Source organism: Podarcis melisellensis (assembly GCF_964234715.1).
Source record: "Podarcis melisellensis genome assembly, chromosome: 1".
Taxonomy (NCBI): Eukaryota; Metazoa; Chordata; class Lepidosauria; order Squamata; family Lacertidae; genus Podarcis; species Podarcis melisellensis.
Genome location: NC_138528.1, coordinates 131,563,479 through 131,587,409, shown reverse-complemented (window position 1 = coordinate 131,587,409; position 23,931 = coordinate 131,563,479). Strand labels below are relative to the sequence as shown.

General features: G+C 41.8%; 1 protein-coding gene across 1 annotated transcript; it reads right to left on the bottom strand.

The window, feature by feature from the left end:
* On the bottom strand, nucleotides 1-19,145 carry RBM44 (RNA binding motif protein 44). The gene is made up of 14 exons (XM_081898397.1): nucleotides 18,337-19,145; nucleotides 15,208-16,517; nucleotides 13,987-14,042; nucleotides 11,972-12,145; nucleotides 10,555-10,630; nucleotides 9,975-10,071; nucleotides 7,985-8,098; nucleotides 6,899-6,988; nucleotides 6,612-6,697; nucleotides 6,448-6,521; nucleotides 4,555-5,017; nucleotides 3,544-3,689; nucleotides 3,309-3,457; nucleotides 1-422 (listed from the first exon to the last, which is right to left on the bottom strand). Exons 1-13 carry the CDS (start codon nucleotides 18,653-18,655, stop codon nucleotides 3,313-3,315), a joined length of 3,150 nt encoding a protein of 1,049 aa, XP_081754523.1. The 5' UTR covers nucleotides 18,656-19,145; the 3' UTR covers nucleotides 1-422; nucleotides 3,309-3,312.
* Nucleotides 19,146-23,931: the final 4,786 nt, after the last annotated feature.

Here is a 23,931-nt window from a genome sequence, read left to right as displayed (position 1 = left end):
TACAACCAAAGAAGTTTATTGAAACTGCAGCTACAAACTTCAGCCACATCATATTCTTAATTACATATTATTTTCTAAAGTTGTTTCACATTACAGTAGCTGACAAACACAAAATATGGTTATCAAAACAAAAGATGAAACTTTTTTTACCTAAGGAAAAGATTTTTGTTCATTGCAGAGTAAAAGAGCAGAAGACCACCAGTTCCTTGCAAACGTGCATATCTTTGAAAGCTGGAACATTTCCCAAACAACTCAGTTTTCCATAAACTAACATTTCGTTCCTCTTTAAATTCACTTAGAGCTCCTCAACCGAGTGTGCATTCTCTTTTCAGGCCTGCAATGATGGCGTTTCTTTTCATCCATGCCAGTGACAGACACACCCAGAAAAAATACGTTCAGATTCACAGACAGCTGCAGAGTCACTATATATAGAAAAAAGATTGTAAAACTAGCAAGTTGTTGTCACTTGAAAAATTGAAGATGAATTTAAACATGCTATTTTTTAAAAAAGGAAATCTGCATTGTACTGTGAAGAAGCAATTGTTCAATACCCAAGAGATTATATGGAAATACGAACAAACCTTCATTGCTAGGACCTCTTTTCTGATCTGAGGGAGCTGAGTAAAGCAGGGGGTCTGGCCGGTCACTGAGCAGCCTTGCACACTCCTGTCAACATTTGCTGGGAGCAGACCAGCAGATTCCAGTCTTGCCCCTTGTTTACACAGTCCTAGCTAAGGAAGGATGTCAGGAGCAGGATTAGGGCTACAGAATGAGACTGTTCTCATTCAGTTAGCCCAACTCGTAGTAGAAGAGACACTGCTTAACACTGCCACCAGCTGGGGCAAAAGTTAAATATATGTTTTGCTGAAAAACATATGGCCAATTTTGCTTTAAGCAGCACATTACTAATTGGCCATGTTAGGAAAAATGACACAAAACAACGTAAATGCAGGTGGCCAAACTGCAAATTTCACAGGGCATAACTGGTTCAACAATAACAGTCCCATAATGGGAAATTATAGGCCTGTTTTCTTTACATTAAATTCTCAACTTTTCTGGAGGACAGTAATCTATGAAGCCCAGGCTGCTTTCCATGCAAACTACATGGAAGGTGGTACCTCAGGATGCGAACGGGATCCGTTCTGGAGCCCCGTTCGCATCCAGAAGCAAACGTAACTAGTGACGGCACGTTTGCAAATGCGCATGTCGCTTTTCACTGCTTCTGCGCATGACGTCATTTTGAGCGTCTGCGCAAGCGGCGAAACCTGGAAGTAGCGCGCTCTGTTACTTCCCGGTTGCCACGGAGCGCAACTCGAAAGTGCTCAACACGAAGCGTATTCAACCCGAGGCATGACTGTACTCAACATCCGATCACTATTCTTGTGCTGTTACACCTAGCAGACAAATATATTAGACCACTCCAAGGCCATCTATATGTGGCCTTTGTGGACCTAAAATCTGCCATTGACCCCATCCCTAGATCTAAATTATGGTCAAAGTTGCATTTCATGATGGAGGACAAAAGTCTCCTCTATCTTATAAAGCTTTATATATTGATAGTAATATGCAGGTAAGAGATGGTCTGTTGGGGCTAACTAAATTATGATGTCAAGAGGGGTCTCCCTATTGCTTAATCTCTTTTTAATGACTTAGAGAAAGTCCTAATGGGCCCAGACGGACAGTGTCCCAAGCTGGGGGCAAGAAGCACCCCGCTTCCACTGTATACGGACGGCACTGCTTATCCTCTCATGCGCCAAATCTGGCTTAAAACATCAACTGAGGAAGTTTTCGGATTAGTGTCTTGAAAGCGACCTTATAATCAATTGTGATAAATAAATAAAAATCATGGTTTTTGGAAATAGATTTTCCCCATATAGATGCATCCTCAATGGTCATGCACTTGAACAGACTAAAAGCTTTCAGTATTCAGGGCTTACTGTCCACCATACAGTCTTGGAACACTCATTGGCTATTTCCCAAATAGCAGAGGTGAGCAAACTTGCAATTCTCTGTTTTTTTCATACACAGGAAGGTCAGTATATTCCCTAAGCTTTAAAAGTGTTCAGTGCAAAATCTGTACTACAATTCCTTTATGCCTCAAATATTTGGTATAATGGTTCTTTCCCTAAACTTGATAGATTTCAATCAAAGTTTATGAGGTCCCTGCTTCAGATACCAAATTCAGTACTTCTTTTGGAAACTGGTGAATGCCCACTTTCAATTAAGGCCTGGTGGAGTGCTCTGAAATATTGGCTAGGAGTCTGTGTATATAGTCTTGGAAATAGTCTACTCTGTATATGGTCTTGGAAATGGTCTACTCATTTGATAAATGAGTACATCAGTTCCTGGTCAAAAACCATGGTGTGTAAGCCCTCTTCCATAGGTCTTTCACCATCTTTTCTTATCCACCTGGGGTAGGATACTGCCCTCAAAACTGTGAAACAGAGGTTATGGGATGGTGCCTTCAGTGACTTACAATCTCACATATATGTGCCCTGTCTGTGTTAGGAATCCAATTTCTGCAGGGTTTCTTGTTATCTCCCTACCTTAAGAGTCTGACCATATCAAACTATTGCCGTTTTGTTTTCTAAAGCCAGATTAAATATTTTTCCATCTGAAGTGAAGGTACTGGGCCAAAACAAACAAAATTAATTTCAATAGGGACAAATGTGCAGTTACGCACTTATGCAGGAAGAACTAGATGCACAAATATAAGATGGGAGACACCTGGTATGCCATCTGGGGGTCTTAGCAGACCACAAGTTAAACATGGTCATCTGTCATGGATGGTTTAGTTGAGATTCCTGCATTGCAGGAGGTGGGACTAGATCACCCTCAAGTTTCCTTCCAACTCTACAATTCTATGACAAACTGTTTGTGTTGACATAACTAAGCAATTAATAAAGGCAATGGCTCAGCAGTAGAAATGGATCAGAAAAATTCAAGGCAGAATATAAAGAGGTTGTTCAAGTTTTCAAGTTCCTGATAAGCCCAATGGTTGAATTCCATCACAAGCAACTTTCTGGGAGCTACAGCCAGTGGAATTGAGCAACATAAGCAACTGTTGTTTTTTTCACAATAGGCTACATTCCAGCCTTGCAAAAATCAATTTTCTACATGCAAATCTCCTCATCCGGTCAAGCAGGAGATTCTGGTCACAGTTGAGAAATACACATTGACCAAACAGAGGCACTTGAAGAGAGCTCTGGGGGCCACATTCTATTTATGATAAAAGAAAATAGCCAGAAGATATCAGCCAAGCTAAGATGTATGCAATATTAGAATTTGAAGGCAGTTTGGGTACTCACCTGCTTATTTCTTTTGCTTTCCGTCAGATTTACATCCAAATCTCTTTTCCAGAAGTGATGAAGTCATTTGCACAATAGAGCTAAGCGATAAGCCACTAAGCAAACCCTTATTTTCTTTTATCTCTACCAAAGCATCCAAAATTTTGTCTCTAAAAGAGGAGAAAAGGAGATGAGAGCCTCCAGAGAATTTCAGCAAAAAATTCTTCTGAATCCCACCATTAAAAAGTATACTTGCCTATGAATCTCTGGATACAGATCTTCCAGCTTCTTCACCACTTTACGGAAGCTTCTTAAGTTTAATGCGTTTGGTGGTATAAAGGTAGCAGATGGATTTGGAACAAACTGTACTGAACCCAACGGTAAGAGGCCCCCTGCAAGATCCTAGGCAAATATTACATGAGCTACTTAATGGACAAAATAAGGAAAAACTGCATTTGTATTGAAGAACTAAGGAAAGTTAAAATTGAAACAAATATTCAATAAAATGTTAGAAAGTGTTTCCCACTACATCTGCAAAAAGAAGTGGGAGCCTCTACCCACGGAACACCTTGTGTGGATTTGCCTTTCAACCTGAGTGCGTGCTGTTCAAAAGCAACTGTGTCAACCACTTCATCATGGTTAGGTGGAGGAGAGGCAGCTGTCCCATCCGAATTCCATGCCACTTGATGAGCAAATTATCTCCCGCCAGGTCTAAACACAGTAACTGTATAAATGTAATCTGCAATTGGAGCTTTCCCATTCCTTGCAATCCAACTCTGGTTCAGGTTTTCTGCCTCACTTTCCTTGCCCTGCAGCCTGCCTGTGGTTTGTAAATCCTTCACATTCCAGCTAGGACCTCTCTCTGCTGTTGCTGCATCTTGCCTTTTATGCAGACCCTGGGGAGTCTTCCAACACACTTGCTGTCTCATCGTTTCTCACCTGCCCACACCTTTAATCTGGTCAGGCTGGGAGAAAAGTGACAAGGCGGAAGCAGCCCCTGTACCCCCCCCCCCAACATCAACCTTAACAAGTGTCCTGCTTTTACCCCAAAGTGTGATCAATGGTGGTGCTAGACTAAGTTAACCATGGCTTAGATTCAGTGGGGGTGGAGCAGTTTGCTCCACAATGGAGAACCCAATCCTATGGCCTGCACCCAATCACTTAAATAATGTGGTAGGCAGTCAGTATTATCCTTTCAAAAGAAGAATGCATGCACTGTGATTTAAAAGATGTTTTGACATACATTCCCATAAGGAGAAAAAGTTACCTCTTGATCAATTTCAAGATGTGTATTTTCTGATGAAAGTTGAGAAGATTTGAGATCAGGCTTGGGTACTTTGTAAGGGGCTGAAGCACAAAGAGACCCTTTTGAAGAGTCCAAGAGAGGCCTGGGAGCACTTGCTGAAGGCAAAGGTAACTTCGAAGGACTTTTGGAGATACTGGGCCCTTTTGAAGAGATGGCAGACATTCTGCAAGCATTGGAGGCAGAAGTGGGTGCATTAAACATCACATTACAGTTGTTTCTATTTTCGTTATTCTTTTCACGGCTATAACGTGGTCCTTTGTTTCCATACTCTGGTTTCACATAACTCTGATAATCCGGGAGCCCATTTTCCTTTGCAGTCTTTACAAGATGAACCTTTACTGCTTGCCCCTTTATTTCTCTCTCATTCATTTCTTTCACTGCCAGCTTTGCATCACAGGCTGTTTTAAAACTAAGGAATGCGTATCTAGAACGAAAAAGATGTGCCAAAATTAAGAAAAATGAAAAATTTAAGAACTATCCAATATGCCTCTTCAACTGTAAACCAAAACGTTAAGAGGTATAATCCTTTCTCCTATGCAAAAGAATCAACTAAGCCCGTTTACTTTCTTGTCCCTCTCCATAGACAGACAACACCGCCTGCAGTGACAGAACTATGGCACACCTTCCCTTCTCAAGGCCAGGCACACACACGCCACGTGCGCACACACAACTTATGCTCTGAGCAGGAGCAGCCTGTGCTCATGGCCCTGCCGTGGAACAGGATGGCTGGATTTCATACCCAAAAGGCTCCATAAATTTTATAACCAAGTTCATTTTCATGAGGTGTGCACATGAAGGGATTTACACAGTCTCTGTTTCAATGAGAAATTTACAGAGCTTTATTATGGCTTGGATAGCTCACTTGGTTAGGACGTGGCGCTGATAACACCAGGCTGCAGGTTTGATCCCTGTATGGACCAGCTGCATATTCCTGCATTGCAGGGGGTTGGACTAGATGATCCTCAGGGTCCCTCCCAACTCTACAATTCTATGGTTCTATGTCTTGCAGTATATAGCAAGTACATTTAATCTACGGTAATTTGTGTTAGTGAATAGTATGATTAGTTGAGGTTTTAAGGTTCATTCTATGCATGGTTTATTTCATGAACTGTCCTATTGCAATTAATGCCTACATTTATAATTACCAGCATTATTTATTTATTTAGATCCGATTCTCAGAGTGTCCCTGAGAAAGGCTGCAACCAACCGAAAGCATCCAGCAGCCCACAAGACAAGGTAATGGCTGTGTCTGCTGCGTGCCCACAACAGACCAAAGGCAAGCGGGGAAAGGCTTCCAAGAGCCATATGGTGATAGATCCCTAGGATCCTGCAAATCATCCATTATTAACGAAAGTACTTTGGGCCTGCCACTTATGTGAGGGTTTGGTTCTGGGGATTCACAAGCAAAGGCAAAATAACACAAACTGCCCTTCTAAGAGGCAGAAGGCTGCTTACCAGGGCCTGGGAAGGTTGCGTGAGGGCCCCAAGAGCTTCCCAGACCCCAGGAAGCGAAGCAGCACCTTTCTTGCTGGCCTCTGGGACGCTCCCATAGCCCCCCCCCTTCCCAGAAGGCACCGCCATGCTTACCTGGTTTGGGAAGGCAGTGCAAGGCTTGGGGAGGCTGCCACAGCTCACTCCCGACCCAAAGCCCAGAAACCAAGGAAAACACGCTGGGTGCACAAAAAACAAATAAATGGAGAGCAGAGGGTCTCCCCAACTCTGCATTTATTTATTTATCTCCCCCCCCCTGCCCCCCATGTAAGATTGTGATCGCATAAGTAAGTATGTGCTGGCCTACTGTCTTTCACTGAATGAAATCATGCAAGCAAAAAATTACAGTATATTATAGAGTACCTGCAATTGGCAGAATATTCACAAATGGAAATCTCAGAAACATTATACTTCTGGAAATGAAGCCACAGATCAACCTGAAATAGACAAAAAGACTTTCACTGACACAGGTTAAGAAATAGCATTCGGTGAAATAAACTATTATATTTAAATATATGTTGACTTACCTCTGATACTAAGGGACCTAAATCTGCGACATGAACACTATATATGTTCTTTAGCTCCTTTTTTGTGTCTTTTATAATCTGTGTTTCTAGAAGGGTAGATTACAACAATAATGCATAACTCAGCATGTGTATTTTGAAAAGAAAAAGAAATTTAACTGCATAAATAAAGCACCAATACTGAAGACAGAAAAGGCATTCAGAAATGGTTAAGAAAAAACTCCCTCCTAGAATTATTTTTATGGTCATATATTAGGTCACAGTTTCCCAGAATGCAAAGGACTTATTACCAAGACTTTGATTAGAACTATAAAAATCTCCATTTGCTCTATTTTTACAGTTTGTGTCTGAGCTCTTGCAATAAAAATTCACAAGTTCAGCTCAGAATCAGAATGTAAAAGAATAGTTAAACAGAGCTCTCATACAAGCCATTTTTTTCTTTTTTAAAAAAACACACGGTGCATGTCCTGCAAAGATGTAAATTTTGGCACTAGAACCAGTTAGCAAAAGAAGTAGCCAACTCACAATTTATTACAGGAATCAGTAATTGGGGGCTCCTCATTACAAGGCATACTTATGATTACAATAAAATTAGCAATTGAGATTTTTTTTCATCTCCAACATAAAAATGAAAAGTATGTAAAAAACCTCTGTTTAGCATCACTGTTTCAGAAATTTCAAAGGACCGGGAAAGCATGTCCTTTTCATGCTATGTGTGTCCCTGAAAAAAATATGACTTCACTTTGTTTGCCCTGTCATTTCCCACAGGCATGAAACACCAACATGTTACACCAGAACAAAACAGTAATATTTACTGCAAAAGTTTTGGGGGTTTTTTGTAGAGTGCAAGGAGATACCCAGGTAGGTTATAATCATCCTGCTGCTCCAAAGGCAAGAAGCAACAAACTTTAAAAGGCAGCTGATGTAATTCCTACTAGAGTCTGAGTTCCATCCTGTGGCAGAGCTGCTGAAGAATCCTTAGACAGGTAGAAGAATGAGAGACACGGGAGGCTGAGAAGAAGACGCAGAGGAAACAGAAAGGACCAGGAAGATTCAAAATGCTGAGCCCAAACTGGCCCCTAGGAAGGCTGGGGAGAAACTACAAATCCACCGAACAGTTACCCTGTCCAGCCCACGTTTTACCAGCTTCTCCGCAAGAGTATCACGGGGGATATCACCCAGTTTCTTAGGGTATCTGCATATACTAGAGATGACGTCCCCTACCTTGAAGAGGAGCTGTGAGCACCAGCTACCTAGCTAAACCTTTAGAACATTTCTAATATTCAATCTGTGCAGGGGTAGATATTTGTGTGGGAACAAAGGTAACCAAACCTCAGAAGTCGTATCAGTGCTATTCCCAAACTAATACAGTCAACATGCACCTGATGTTGGCTTGAACTGATCTGTAAGCGGCAGTGAAGAATCAGTTACTGTCAGGTTCTCTGTAGCATCAAACCAGCCTTCACTGATTTCTTGAGTATTTGAAGAACCTTGAAACAGATGTAAATATTAAACACACAACACAGAGGTAAGCTCAGAACAGGTAGAAAAAAGGTAGTCCTGGGCTCATCCCCAGAGCCTTGTCTTTAAAATTTGCCAAACACACACAAAATTTGCTGAACAGGGTTCAGGAGAGCATATCTACACAAACTGAAGGGCCGATAAAAATAAATTTTTTAATTAAGTTTTTAATTATGTCAGGTGTCTCTCTAAAAAAAAAAACAGCTTAAAATTAAATCTGAACTTAATGCAAGTGCCTACATTTACAATGTCTAAGATAAAGAAGAACATCTGACATTTAAGATAAGCACTACAAATATGGCTCAATAAGCCATGTATTATTGTGGCAAACTATGACTATGAACCAAACAGCAAGGAAAAGCACTGTTCTACTCAGTAATTACCAGTCTTTGTTCTGTATGGTGCTTGTATGTGACTGCCTGCTTAGATAATTGGGATGAGGTGCATGTGACGCTGCCGCTCCAGTGGGCCATGGCGATTGAAGATATCTCACCCCTCCGCAGCTTTCCCACAGCTCCTCCTTCGTCTGCTGTCCTCCTCCCCCTCTGCCCGCCCTACAGCTAGGGGTGAGGCTGCTGGTGGTCCGTTTGTGCCGCGAGGCATCTGCGCCCAGATACTCGTGAGTGGCGCTGCAGTTGTAGGGCGGGCTGAGCGGGCTGATTTCTGCCGCGCAATTGGCGATGTTGTCCGTGGCAATCAAATATATCTCTCCCCTCATTCCACTCAGTCCGCCCTACAACTGCAGCGCCGCTCATGAGTAGCCAGGCGGAGAAACAGACTGCCTTCAGCCTCCCTCCCAGCTGTAGGGCAGGCAGAGTGGGAGGAGGCAAGCAGACTAAGAATGCCCTTCAGGAAAGGCAAAAAGAGCTAAAAGTATTTTTTTTAAAAAGCTTCATCACTCTGCCCCCCTCCCAAAAGCTCAGCAATTGCCGGCAAGGTAACAGCTGATACACGGCATGTTAGACGCGTGCGGCTATTGGCCTCTGGGCAACCCCCTCCCACCGCCAAAAGCTCAACAAGTCAGGGCAATTTCCCCCCCCAAAATAGGGGGCACCCTATATGTGGGTGCATCTTATATACGGAAAAATACGGTAAATTGGATTTTTTAAATAAAATGCCTTTGGAGGGGAAATCTTTCTAAAGATAGTTTTCTATTCAAGTTACATCATAGTCCAAAGGCTACTCATCAAGAAATAAGGATTTGTTTTAAGTTTTTCATGTGTGTTAAAACTCAGTTTAAGTTATTATTATTTTTAATTGTTTAACCACATCAGTTAACAAACATGGATACATATACTATAATGTTATTGTTTTAGTTAAATAAATTGTTTAAATTGTTATTAAGGAAATGAATATTTTTCTCCTTCCAATAAAGTACAGCAGAAAAGCTGTCCAAATATAAACAGTTAACTTATTAAACCTCACAATATTTTCATAATTATCTATGTATTTCTAATAGTATAACCAAATCAGTAATTTTTAATATAACTGTAAAAACTATTCTGAAAAATTATTATTCTAAAAATGAAGCCATCATCTGGTTGTAAAATTAAGATTATACCATCAAGAAAAAAATTCTGAAAAAATGATTTAAATCATATCCACCCTGATATACATTATGTTACTTTGGCACACTACTAGTGGCGCCCCTTCCTTGTGTCCCTTTGCCTGAAATCAAATCCACTCCCCAATTAGGAACATTCTGATTGGAACTTAAAATTGTGAATATTTAACTACTTGCATATCATATTTAATGCTTGGTATAGTTCAGAGGACAAACCAGTTACAATGTAATAACTGCATTGTAAATAATAAATACCCTGCATTTAAAAATGTTTAACTTACTATTTTCCATAAGTTCATATTTCTGTTCTTCAGAGGTTTTGTTGGAAAGGGACCAATCAGGGCTACTGTTTTCACCACCCTTCTTTTGACATGTAACCTAAAGTTAAAAAACAAGAACAGATTTTAATTTTTGCTCAACAGACAGCTTTTCAGTGCCAACTTCTTCAAACACAGGCCAGTTTTAGAAGAAGTTATTTCCTGCTTCACAATTCAGAGAAGCACCATCCTGGAGTGCCCCTTTCTCTCGGGGTTCCTCTGAGATGCAACAAGAGCTTGTAATTTCCAAACACAAAAGTCACACTTTTTGAAACAGAAATTTAACCACAACAGTGAAAGCGTACAAACTCACTTAAAAGATACTAAGTCTTCAATGAGCAATCTGCCCTGTGGTATTTATTTTTGAGGCTGATATAATGGTTCTGCTTTATATTGACTATATTATACCCCATTACTAGAACAGGTTTATATTTATGTTTAATAGAGAAGTTATAATGTAGAATCAGCCTTCAAAATAAACCATTTTGAAAGTTCACAAAGAATTCTTAAGGTAGTGTTGTAATGAAGTATGCAGAAGACTTACTAAAGGGAGTGAAGAAACTTCCATATTCTGTGGCAGTGACACCTGAGACACAGATTTTCCTGTCCCAAGGGTAGAACTGAAAAAATAATCAAATATATATTCATTGGCATTTGCTGAGGTATAGAAAGCACCTTTTAGCCACTGTCTATTTTTATCAAAACAGCCTCAATTCTCAATGTGTCAGAAGAAAGAATCTTGACTTTAATATAATTTGGAAATACTTTGGGTACGATAATGAGTTATGACCATTTCTGAAAGATCAAGTGAGCGGCAAATCTCAAAACCCTTCCGTGTAGAGGTGCTAAAGGGCTGTGCAGATGTTCACTGGTGAGACCAAGGAATGAGAGAAAGTCACTGATGCACGTTGCCTTTGTTACTGAAGTCAACATTTTCATGTTGAATATGTGCAACGTACAAAAGGCTTGACGTGTTTCAGATCCAAAAGGTTTGTGGACACTCCTGTAACTTCTCCCAGGCAAAATGTGCCTGGCCAGTTTTGAGCCCTGGACTAAACAAGAGATTTACAGGGTGAGGTAGGGAAAAGAGGAGCTCCATGAACGGTCTGCACAGCTCTTAGTCCTATGTCCCCACTTGTTCAAGGCCACCCATTTGTTGCCTAGAGACCTCCTGGATGAGAAGGGAATTCCTCTTGTCATTTGTGCCCACCTACAGTTCAAAAGATGGTAAAGGGATTCTTCCTAGAGCCCTTGTAAAAACATCTGCCACTGCTGCAAAAACACCTATTTAAGTTCAATCCTTTGTTCTCTTCTGAGGGCCAAACTACAGTACATTACAATATTCACATTTTTTAAAAAGCACATGGAAACTAGCAACCTTTATTTGGTGATGCCTAGGCACTGCACATCAAATTTTCTCTTTCCGGGTAACCACATAAGGGGCTGTTTAGTTAGTGACTTCTCTTATGAAGTGACATCTCAGAATCCTTTTGTTTCTCTGGAATAGGAAGTTTTTTGCCAAAACGTAGGGAGCTTTTGAGAAGACTCTAACATGGCAGGAGTTGCATTTGAAAGAATAAACTAAGGAAATACTAACATGAATATAGATGCATTCAGCCTCATGCCTAAATCTCCAGGCTAAACTTACTGACTCACTAAACAGTTATTCCAAATACTTTTCTGAAACTGTTGTAAAAAGGCTAACTTCCTTGAGTAGCTTGCTTTCTTTGGAGTCACTGGACAGAATATTTATGCCTTTAACTCAACTTTTCCCTCCTACCTGACTTTCAGCTAGGTCCCACAGACACAGCAACTCTTAGCCTTACAATGCAATGCTATGAATACAACAAGTAAATATGCATGGATAATACTGAAAATGTTTGTATTAGTAATCATATTTGGTGTTCTGCCCAAACCAGTTAACAGTCCACCTTCCACACCAGAAACCATTTCATACACACCCATTTACAGATTTCTTTTTGTCCATGGAATTAATGCAAGTCTGCCAGCAGTGCTGTTGATACATCTGATAGCAAATTTTTAAAAGCTGCACTTCCGCTTTTATAGCTCTCTCCAGTATTTCCTTACAGCAGCTTGGTAAATGGTTGTTTATTTCTTGAGAAAGCTGCATTATCCTTTTAAAAGAAATATTAAGTTTGAATACAGACAAAAGTGATTTAGGGGATTCTACTTAAGTGTACATTTAGAAAACAAAAAAGAACAATTGAAAATTCATTCCCAACCAGAAAAATAAGGAATTTACAGTGTTACCTCAGGTTAAGTACTTAATTCGTTCCGGAGGTCCGTACTTAACCTGAAACTGTTCTTAACCTGAAGCACCACTTTAGCTAATGGGGCCTCCTACTGCCGCTGCGCCAGAGCCCGATTTCTGTTCTCATCTTGAAGCAAAGTTCTTAACCTGAAGCACTATTTCTGGGTTAGCGGAGTCTGTAACCTGAAGCGTATATAACCTGAAGTGTATGTAACCTGAAGCGTATGTAACCTGAGGTACCACTGCATAAAGGTAAAGTTAAAGCACCCCTGGACGGTTAAGTCCAGTCGAATTCGACTCTGGGGTGCGGCGCTCATCTCCGCTTTCAGGCTGACAGCTTTCCGGGTCACCTGGCCAGAATGACTAAACCGCTTCTGGCACATCAGGATCCTGTGACAGAAGCCAGAATGCATGGAAACACCATTTACCTTTCCACTGCAGAGCTACTTGCACAGGTATGTTTTTGGACTGCTAGGTTGGCAGAAGCTGGGACAAAGCAATGGAAGCTCACCCCATCACGCAGGTTTATACTGCCAACCTTCCAATTGGCAAGCCCAAGAGGGTTGGTGGTTTAGACCACAGCACCACCTGCACCCCTATAAGGGATTTATATGCCAGTAATAAGAACAGCAACGTGAGTAACATTCTTACTCAGCTAGCCTTCTATTTTCATGGCCTAGTTCTAGTCATACTAATTCTCACCAGCCTGGATTCAGGGTGCTCCTTCTTAGAAGGAATTCGAACCAGGAACTGCAATGGAAAGAGGGGAGGACAATTTTCATGGATTCGCTGGAGTAGAATAGGTGGTGGTGGGGAACTGCCCTGCTGGAAAAACTGACTAAGTTGAGAGTCCTTAGGGATCTTTGATAAAATGCCAACTTTGGACCTGTTTGGTTTGACTTACTTCATTTGTAAGCTAGGAAAAAAATGGCCAGGGACCGTCATTCAGCCCACAACCCATTATGGCTGATCCAGTGACTCAGGATATTTGCATACTTTAAATACTTTCCCTTGGTATAACAGGGTCCATGTTTTACAACCACCTCTTGCTTAACAATTATGTCTATGCTATAAATAGTTCTAATCACTATCTCCCATGCATTCACATACCTGTGGTTTATTTATTTTGGTTATAATGTTTTTATTTGTTAGACACGGATCTGTAATTGTATTTTTCGCTCCATAAGACGCACCTAGTTTTTAGAGGTGCTATGATGCTCATGTACTGCTTGTGGGCTTCCCACAGGCATCAAGCTGGCCACTGTCTCTGCGCAGCGCCGCCCCTTCAGCGAAGCGGGAGGAGAAACAGAAGGGGCTCCGTTCCTCCTCTCACTTCGCAGGAGAGGCGCTTCGCAGAAGGGGCGCTGCACAGCTCTCCCTCTCTGCACAGCGCCTCTCCTGCAAAACGCCACTCGCCCCATAAGACGCACTCACATTCCCCCTTACTTTTTAGGAGGAAAAAAGTGTGTCTTATGGAGAGAAAAATACGGTATGTATATTGTCATCAGTTCCTGTTTGTTAACACTGTTATTTGTAGAATCTTGAATCACCTTTCTTTGAAAATTAATAAAAAATATTTTGCAGGGGAGTTGGCAACATTGCCTCCCTCGTGTAACCACAGATTCCAGCTGGTGGAGCTTTAAGAACCTCAAAGGAAATTAAGTTTTAAGAAGTAGTAAAAATCACTTAAAAGCTGTATCATACCTGTTTGGAATTTCATTTAAGTCTCTGCTAGTGCTATTTTTCCATTCCAAAAGATCCTAGAAATAGAAATTTTAGTAAGTTTGATTGACAAACTAAAGTTGTAAATCAGATTTAGCTAGCAAGTCCCTAAACCTGATGCAACACACACTGAGAATGCTCCTTGTTTCAATAAGGGAATCCAGAATTTTGCATGTCTATCCATATTATCAGTTACAGATAGGTAGCCGTGTTGGTCTGCCATAGTCAAAACAAAAAAAATTCCTTCCAGTAGCACCTTAAAGATGCATGTAATTATCTGAAGAAGTGTGCATGCACACGAAAGCTCATACCAAGAACTGACTTAGTTGGTCTTTAAGGTGCTACTGGAAGGAATTTTTTTTGTTTTATCCATATTATATTGGCTTCCTAAGTTACAAATACAAACACAAGGACGACTGTCCTACGGGAATCAGAAACATATACGAGCTGTACTTGGCTGCAGCTCTTCAGCATTTGCACTCTATACACCAGCATGTATGCCCTGCACATGATGCTCCTGGATCTGATCTGGGAAGGAAAGAGTGTGGCAGGGGAGCTGCTGATCTTTATCAAGGGCAAGGCAGCCAGAACTGCTTTAAGAACTGGAACCATTAAGCTTGGTTTTGCCTAATTTCTTTGCCTCCCTTTCCCTCCTGCCTCATTATCTCTTTACACTGTGAGCCTGAGGGCAGGGACTATCTCACAACTGATTTTTGTAAGCTGCTTTTTTGGCTAAGGGGGGGGGGCATTACAAGTAAGTAAACAAGTAAGTAAAAGATGTGGGCTGCACACTAATCCTTATGGAGAAATTTCAAAGGTGCCTTATGACTGCACCTTATGAACATCCAATGCTACCAATGTTGTGAACCAGCTATTCACATTTTGTCTGTCTCAGAGTCTAGAAGCATGATTAAGAATGTGCCTGACTGGCAAAGATTTCTGGGGCTCTAGCCAACAGGTTTCTCAGAAAACGTGAGTTAAACTCAAAACCTAAGGATTCAGAGCTTTGGCTGTCCACTTGTACATGCAACTGCCTACCCAGATAGGAAGACAAACACATGCCCCCTAACTTGATAATGGTGGGCACATGGCCTTGAAGTAGGAAGCAGATACAATTATGGTCTGCCTTACAGAGTAGTTAGAAAAGCATATAGTGGAATGCCTCAAATAATAACTAATTCCACAAACTTCCCCATGTTTTACCTTGTCACTAGTGATACAGTTTTCCAACATTTCATCCATTGCTGCTTGTGCGGTAGTCATCTCCATGTTGTCAGATATGCATGACCAATCTGTATTGCAGGCAACACTTCTGACGGAATCCCTCAGCCACTGCTTGGGCCTTTCTTTGTTCATCATTGTTATAACTGTGTTTTGTCCTCTGGAGACTACTGAAGCCTTGACATTAGTTGCTCTGCTTGTTGTAAAACAAGCTCTAAAATCAGAACTTGCATCAACAGCTTGGTTAATTGTACTCTGATTATTAAATGCTTTATAGGTGCAATTTGCCTCCTTAGAATCAACTACAGCTTCATAATCAGAGAAATCTGAAAATTCTGTATCACCGCTAGAGGTGTGTGCATGGGAACATTTTCTTTCCTGTTGCAATACATGTGCATTTCCAGTTTTCAGGGTTCTACCTGAAAGATAATCTGTTTTCATATTTTTATCAATTTTAGAGTTGCTCCCTGAGAATAATTTTGGATTATTAACCTTAGCACTAACTGAATGTTTATTGACAATACTACTGAGCAAACTAATAGTCTCATCTCCTGGTTGATCATCAAAATTCAAGCCTTTGCCTTGTGTGCCACATTTGCTATCTTGCGAAGTCTGGGGGAATTCTGGTATTTTGCTGTATTTGTAGCAGTCACAATCAATACTACAACCTGAAGTAGGAGACTCATCTTTTTGTTTGTTCATGGGACACTGGGCATCTGCAAGTTGATTTTCATTTGACAGTTCCTTGTCCTGAAAAGCTTCTGGCTGATGACCCATGCAGTCTTGTAGTCCAATGCAGTCTAGTGTGGAATCATCTAAGCCTCTGCATCTGTACTCCTCATTTTGATTGCTACTTAAGTAGGAAGAGTCTGCAGCAGTCTCCAAGTTCATATCTGTCTCACTTACATTAGGCAGTGCAGTGGACATTCCCTCACCTTCCTTATGTGCAGATTCCAGTTCCTCATCAGGCAATGCACTAAAATAAGGCAAGCTTCCTTTTGATACGCTTAATTCTGAGGCACTTATGTAACATGACTGGCATGGAGAGGAGCAATTAGCAAGATTCAAGCAAAAGTCAGAGATATCATTCACTGTATTTTTTTCAGAATGTTCTGATCCATGGAGTGCACTCAGGACTGTTGATCTATGAGAATTGTTCTCAAATTCACTCTCTCTCTGCTCCATGGCTCCCACATCAGAATGGTTTCCAGAAGCAACAAGCATTGCTTCACTGAGCTTACTCTTCTCAGAACCATCTGATGGTAGCTGATGGGGTTTAACAGCTTTTTCACCTGTTTGGACAAAATACCAAATGCATATTTCAATATTCTTTCTCTAACCGAAATTTATCCTACATAGTGAAAAAAAGGAGTGCTGGCAGTGACTGCTCAATTTGGAAAGAAGAAACAGGTACATAGGAAACAGAAGAAAGGCAGTGAACTAGGACAAAGGGTACATTGATTGGTACTGATTAGGAAAAAATTCTTACCTTTTAATAGTTATCGCTTCTACTTTTAGAATTTTTTAGCAAAATGTTAAAATCCACCAGACTATTTGTTATTAGATAGTGTACCAGATAAAGATTATTTTGCCAGTGGCAAAATGCACCTGGTACCCAGGAAATTTTGAGCACTGTTTGTCTCCATGGGATCCAGAGCACCCCGGATCCCTTGCAGGGCCCAGTCCCTCTCTGTTTTGCCAGACCTGAAGCTGCAGGGCCTCTGATGTGGTGAAGCATTTTATTTTGCACTAACAAAGCAAATACAGGCTACCTACACTGTAGTAAGGAAAAATTTATCATATGCTCTTATCATATAAAACTGAAGCTGAAATACTGCATCTTTATTGCTCATCCCACCCACCCCATTTCTTAATGTTTTCCACCTTCTGCTTAACTCCAAGCCTGGCATCTACCAATTCACAACTGTATACACGAATCATCCCACACAGCTTGATACCAGGAATGGAAACTGAGCAAGTCACTTTCTAAAGGCACACACAGAAAAATACTACGGGAGCAAGCAGCATTTCTACCCAAATTAAACTGGAATGATGGGGAAGTGGGGGAGGAGTCAGATGATACTCAACACCTTTAAAGAGCACTTACCCCATGTTTATATCATATAAGAAAAGAGGAAGAAGGCTCTGCCTGTCTCAAAAAAGTAGCACCATACCCAGTTGGTGAACCACAGAAATATTAAATCATCATGTAACACACATCCCAGAAACTCGCTAAAACATTGCATTTGGTTAACCAATATCACAGACAAATCAAAGTTGTCCTACCCCATCAACACCCAATAAGCATGGTGAATATGGGAAGCAAAAATGGATTCCAGTGGATCTTCCCTAAATCCAAAACTACTTCTCTTCGTAAGACAACTAAGTGACACAAATGTAACAAAATGGGTTTTTAAAACTTAGAATCATATAATTGTGGGGTTGGAAGGGATCTGAGGGTCATCTCGTCCAATCCTCTGCAATGCAAGAATCTCAGCTAAAGTATCCATGGCAGATGACCACCCAACCTCTACTTTAAAACCTCCAAGGAAGGAGTCCACCACCTTCTGAGGGAGACCATTCCACTGTCAAACAGCTCTTACCATTCATCCTTTGTCTACTATTGGCTACTTTGGAATCTGCTAGATTGATCGCTTCCATCGGCAGGTGTCTTTTGTACAGGTACTGTAACGAGCTGGGATTACAGGTTAAAACCTCTCCCTTACAGCAGGTGCTTCTAATCTCAGCTCGTTACATACAGTGATGATACCAGGTAGCCTGACATCTGGCTGGTTGATAGGGGATCAAATACTTATTTCACTCATTATAATGCACATCCATCTCTGACTTTTGTCTTCTGGGTTTCTGGGGGTTTTCCTGTTGTTATTCTGTCTCTCACAGCTACAATAAACCTACCATTAAAATTATGGACTGATCATTTCTTCATCAGAGGGCAAACGGGCAAATTTAGCAGGGGATCAAATACCAATACTTTTTTCGCTCACTGCAAGCTCTATTTTCTTATTAAGATTGCTCACAGTACAAATTATGGTATAGTCGCAAAACCCTAAGAAAAAAGTCACTAACTATTGAAAAGTAAAATTAACTCACCAGAAAAGCTATGAATAGTATTTGGCTTTTCTAAAACCTGAATTCCCCAGCCATTCATTTCAGCAGTAGCATATCTGTAGTAACTGTTTTCCAATTGTCCATATTTAAAGGTGACAGATGCTGAAGAAGGCACTACCATATGTGGATATGATGCATCTACAGCCACAGGCATAGGCACATACACTCTTGGGTGAAACCAGAAAGGCGCCACTGAATATGGGACTTGACCATAAAGTGAACAATCTCTTGGGAAGCATGGCCTTGTACCAAACAGAGGTTGAATGTATGCGTTTTCATTAAAAGGAGGCTGCCATGACATATTTTAGACATGTGTATGACAGGGTGAGCGTATAATTCCTGGAAAGCAAGCAAAATAGACATAAATATAAAAAGGAATGGTTAAATAATCCAAAGTAGTACAATACATCTCTTATACATTCCAACTACATACTCATGGGTTAACTAAATCCTGGTGGTCAGTCAACTGAACCTCTTAACTAAAGCAACAACAGTGAAAGATATGCATATCTACTCAGTTCAATGGGACTAACGCCCTAGCAGAAAGTTGAGTTGCCCCTCTTTAAACAGCAAGCCTCAGTTCCAGAACTGGCTTGCTAATGACATGTGAAGTGGCTCTTTGGGAAATCCCACCTAAAATTCTCTTGGGCAGGTAGATGGTGGGCAGCTATTTAGGTCTTGACTACTGTCAATCAACATAAAATACTTTAATGTCTAAGGAAAATTTCTTTTAATTCTTGGTAGCAGAGAATGCTCGCAGTTCTTTGGCAGGGCTGGGTGATGTATTGATAAAGGTAAAGGGACCCCTGACCATTAGGTCCAGTCATGACCGACTCTGGGGTTGTGGCACTCATCTCGCTTTATTGGCCGAGGGAGCCGGCATACAGCTTCTGGGTCATGTGGCCAGCATGACTAAGCCGCTTCTGGTGAACCAGAGCAGCGCACGGAAACACCGTTTACCTTCCCGGTAGAAGAAGAAGAGTTTGGATTTGATATCCCGCTTTATCACTACCCGAAGGAGTCTCAAAGCGGCACACATTCTCCTTTCCCTTTCTCCACCACAACAAACACTCTGTGAGGTGAGTGGGGCTGAGAGACTTCAGAGAAGTGTGACTGGCCCAAGGTCACCCAGCAGCTGCAGGTGGAGGAGCGGAGACACGAACCCGGTTCCCCAGATTACGAGTCTATCGCTCTTAACCACTACACCACACTGAGAGGTACCTATTTATCTACTTGAACTTTGACGTGCTTTTGAACTGCTAGGTTGGCAGGAGCAGGGACTGAGCAACGGGAGCTCACCCCGTTGCAGGGATTCGAACTGCCAACCTTCTGATCGGCAAGTCCTAGGCTCTGTGGTTAAACCCACAGCGCCACCCGCATCCCTTGATGTATTGATACATCTTCCAAAACCTGTTTGAAGACCACAGCACAGCAATGGTTTCAAAACATTTGATGTGGCAATATGTATCACAAATCACAATGTGTATGTGTGTTATGTAAAAAAAAAAATCACTATGTGGGAAAAACCGTGAAGCCCCTCGCTTCTCTCATGATTTCTGCCACACCATTGCTTGCTCTGCCACCTCAGCAATCCTCCACTTCCTGTTTATTTTATGGTGTTTACATTGTTGCGTTCCCCTAAATAGCTTAGAAAATGTGCTAACTTGAATATTATCTGTACTATAAAATAAGTTGTTAAAGATATGTAAAAAAAACATTTACAAGATATGTTTTACACCCCTAAGTAACAGCAGTTGCTAGGACATTACCCCATTCACCTCTACAGAGTTTCATCCTTATTTCAGACATCATGATATATCTGTAATAGCTGGTGATATATCACAATGCTGAAAACCAGACATCACTGAGACCTATTTTAGTGAGTATTTTCATATATCATAACCCTATAAAGTTAATTCTGTAACAATTTCATTATTATTATTATTACTATCATCGTAGATTTTCCATGGGAACTCAACATAATTGTGCAAGTTGCATTCTCTGCCAGAGACAGTTATACTGAAGGCTTTGTAGCGACGTTCTCAAGCAATTTCAGCATACTCCAAACATATCCCATCCTTTCTGTTAAGAAACTCCTGCACATTTGCCACTGAAATGGTGAGCTGCAGAAGCAATGAGCATTACCATTTCACACAAGAATTCATTCAGGCCCACTGGCCTGTACAAACTTAGCATGCAACCAACATTGGTGTGACTGCACATTTTGGGACAAATGTGGGGACCCTTTAGCTCTCCAGATATTGCTGCACTACAACTCCCATCATCTTTGGCCTTTAGGCATGCTCACTGGTGTGAGTTATAGTTCTGGAATACCAAAGCTTCCCTACATCTGCTATACAGTGGTACCTCAGGTTAAGTACTTAATTTGTTCCGGTGGTCCATACTTAACCTGAAACTGTTCTTAACCTGAAGAACCATAGGGCCTCCAGCTGCCACCGCGCCACCAGATATCGCGCCGCCAGAGCACGATATCTGTTCTCATCCTGAAGCAAAGTTCTTAAACTGAAGCACTGTTTCTGGGTTAGCGGAGTCTGTAACCTGAAGCATATGTAACCTGAAGCGTATGTAACCTGAGGTACCACTGTACAGTGTTACCTTGGGTTAAGAACTTAATTCGTTCCAGAGGTTCGTTCTTAATCTGAAACGGTTCTTAACCTGAGGTGCTCCTTTGCTAATGGGGCTCCTGCTGCCGCGATTTCCGTTCTTATCCTGGAGCAAAGTTCTTAACCTGGAGCAACCACTTCCTGGTTAGCGGAGTTTGTAACCCAAAGCGTCTGTAACCCGAGGTACCACTGTAGAGAGAAAGAGGAGGGCTTGCTCAACTGTAGTGGCCAATTAGACAGACTAGTAATTTTGTTGGCTTTAAATAGTATGGCTTTAAACCTTGGGTTGTAAAGTTCAATCTTAAGAGGTGCCTGCCATGCTACAGGCAGTGTGGAAGTCCAGGCCTTTGCAGTACAACCTGGAACATGGTTGCTTTCATACACTAGTATCTTAAAAGTTCCTAATACATCTTAGGGCAGCCGTTCCCAACCTATGGACCCTGGATCACCAGCAGGTCTACAAGTGAGAATCAGGTGGGCCCTTGGTATGCCCACGTTAAATATTCATATTGATGATTAACTGTTCTTTATTACTTTTTTATTTATCATATTGCCTTTCATTGAATTTCAATTTGCCTTCTATGGGACTCATGTTGTAATACAGTGAAGCACTAGGTAAGAAAAGAAGCAATAAATGTGCCATTACAAAGTATACAGCACAGAGTGGAAGGGACCCTTAGGGCCATCTAGTCCAACCCCCTGCAATGCAGGAATCTCAACCAAAGCATCCATGGCCGATGACCCACCAGCCTCTGCTTAAAAACCTCCAGAGGAGGAGAGTCCTCCATTTCCCGAGGGAGAAAGTTCTTCCTGATGTTTACACTTGCAGGGCATTACAATTGCTGCAACTGATGGGGAATTCGACTAAGACCTTAGGCAGCAGTTCAGTTCTGCAGCCTTAAGAACAGGGGCAGGCAAACTGAGGCCCGGGGGCCGGATCCGGCCCAATCGCCTTCTGCTCTGGGAATCAGCGTGTTTTGACATGAGTAGAAGGTGTGCTTCTATTTAAATGCATCTCTGGGTTATTTGTGGGGCCTGCCTGGTGTTTTTGCATGAGTAGAAGGTGTGCTTCTATTTATTTTTTTTTATTTATTTTTTTAATAGATATTTATTGGAATTTTTAGAAAAGAAATACAATAATAATAAACAGTGTTGCTTTGTTTTTACAAAATTTCACAACATCCTTAGACTTCCTCGCGTCTCCCGCTCCCACTTGCATCATTAATAAATTTTTGTCCAGCAAATTATCATCTTATTTCCAAATTTATAACCGCTTATTAAAATACAATAAAAAAAAATTCTCCCACAAATTTTGTTTCTCTTAATCTCACTTATCATCAAATTCCGATCCAATTTAGTGATGGCCAGTTATTTGTAACCAAGCATCCTTCTTAACATTCCACTAAATCACAATATTTTTGTAGATAAATCTTGAATTTCTTCCAATCTTCTTCAAAGAAGGTGTGCTTCTATTTAAATGCACCTCTGGGTTATTTGTGGGGCATAGGAATTCGCTCATTATTTCCCCCCAAAAAATATAGTCCGGCCCCCCAGAAGGTCTGAGGGACGCTGGACCGGCCCCCAGGCCAAGGGGAACTCTCTCTCTCTCCCTCTGCTCCCCCCCCAAAGGAAGCGCCCTCCAGGTCGTTCTCTCTAGCGGAAGCCGCCCGGCGCTGCACGCAAACCCCGCCCTCCGCGCCGCGGTCCGGCCTGCGCACGTGCTGCCGGCGGGGCGGAGGGGAGAAGGCGCGGGACTCACGAACCGGGAGGAAAGAAGAAGCTGAAGCAGCAGCAGCAGCAGAAGCCGCCGCCGCCGCCCGCCCGGTGCCGCCTCCTCGGCCAACTGAAGCGCCCGTTCCTCCCGCGCGCCCGCCCCTCCGCAAACCGCAAACCGCCATTGGCTGATCGCGGGACGCTCGTGGCCAGCGGATTGGCGCAGAGGCGGGGCTCGTGCGCGGGTCGGGGCCTCGCGCCCCCTGGCCCCGCCCCCTCCGCTCAGGTCTTTTTCCTCCTCCTCCTCTTCGCCGCCTCAGTTGCGGTTCGGGCTGCGCAGACGCCGCACGCTCCGCAAAGCGCTTTCCCTTGAGCTCCGTCCCACCCCGACGCCGCTTCTCCCTCTAAGCGAAGCGGCATTATGACATTTCTCCTTACCCTGCCTTTGCCTCCTGACAGGACTTAAGGCGGTTTACAACGGAAAAACGGCTAAAAACACGCACGAGATACAAAGGAAAATAAAAGGGATCGTTTAAAAAGGAACAGTAGAATTGAAACACGCACACATTTGTCTGCCTATCTATCTAATCTGTACAAATAGTTCAGAAACTAATTCTATTTTTATGAAATAATAAAACACGTTTAAGGCACCCTTTTGTTTGCCTACTAAAAATATTCCCATTTAGAGAAGCCTATTTTAACGTAATTTATTGGCACAGAGTGTTGTAAGAGGTGCTGGATTTTTGTTGCATATTTTGTTGTTTCTTCAGCTTGTAAGCCTTGTGCATAGCGATATAGAAAGGCAATATACAAATTCAAAAGTGAAATTAAACTTTGAAGACACAAAAATGTTAATCTAGTGGACATCAGGCAGATAACCAGATACCCAGCTGTGATCTTAAAATGCAATAAATACTGGGCCTCAGAGTCTCCAGCTCAAAGGTGGCTGCAATAGATGCTGAATGAACAGTAACAAAAGCTGAATTTTTTGCTATTATATATTATTCCAGCTCTATAACGATGGTTCTGCAAAAAAAATACTGACGAGTCTCTTTTGCATCAATTTAGTTTGGGGCATAATATGGCGAGGAATCAGGATACTGCATTTAAGTTCAGATTTAAGAAATAAGCATAATTATGGGAGAAGCTATGCACCGGTGCAGTGACCTACATAGGTTCGTGATACTGGATTTCCCCCCGGAGATTATAGATTCCACAAACTTATACCATCGATTTATTT

Bases quoted from the DNA above. Each gene is read 5' to 3' on its own strand.
- RBM44 (XM_081898397.1), bottom strand. From the start codon at position 18,655: ATGTCATGGCAGCCTCCTTTTAATGAAAACGCATACATTCAACCTCTG. The intron at 6,698-6,898 runs GTAATAAGTCCT...CTACCCTTCTAG, and splicing joins TAGTTCTAATCAAAGTCTTG to AAACACAGATTATAAAAGAC. The intron at 6,522-6,611 runs GTAAGTCAACAT...TGTCTATTTCAG, and splicing joins TAGGTCCCTTAGTATCAGAG to GTTGATCTGTGGCTTCATTT.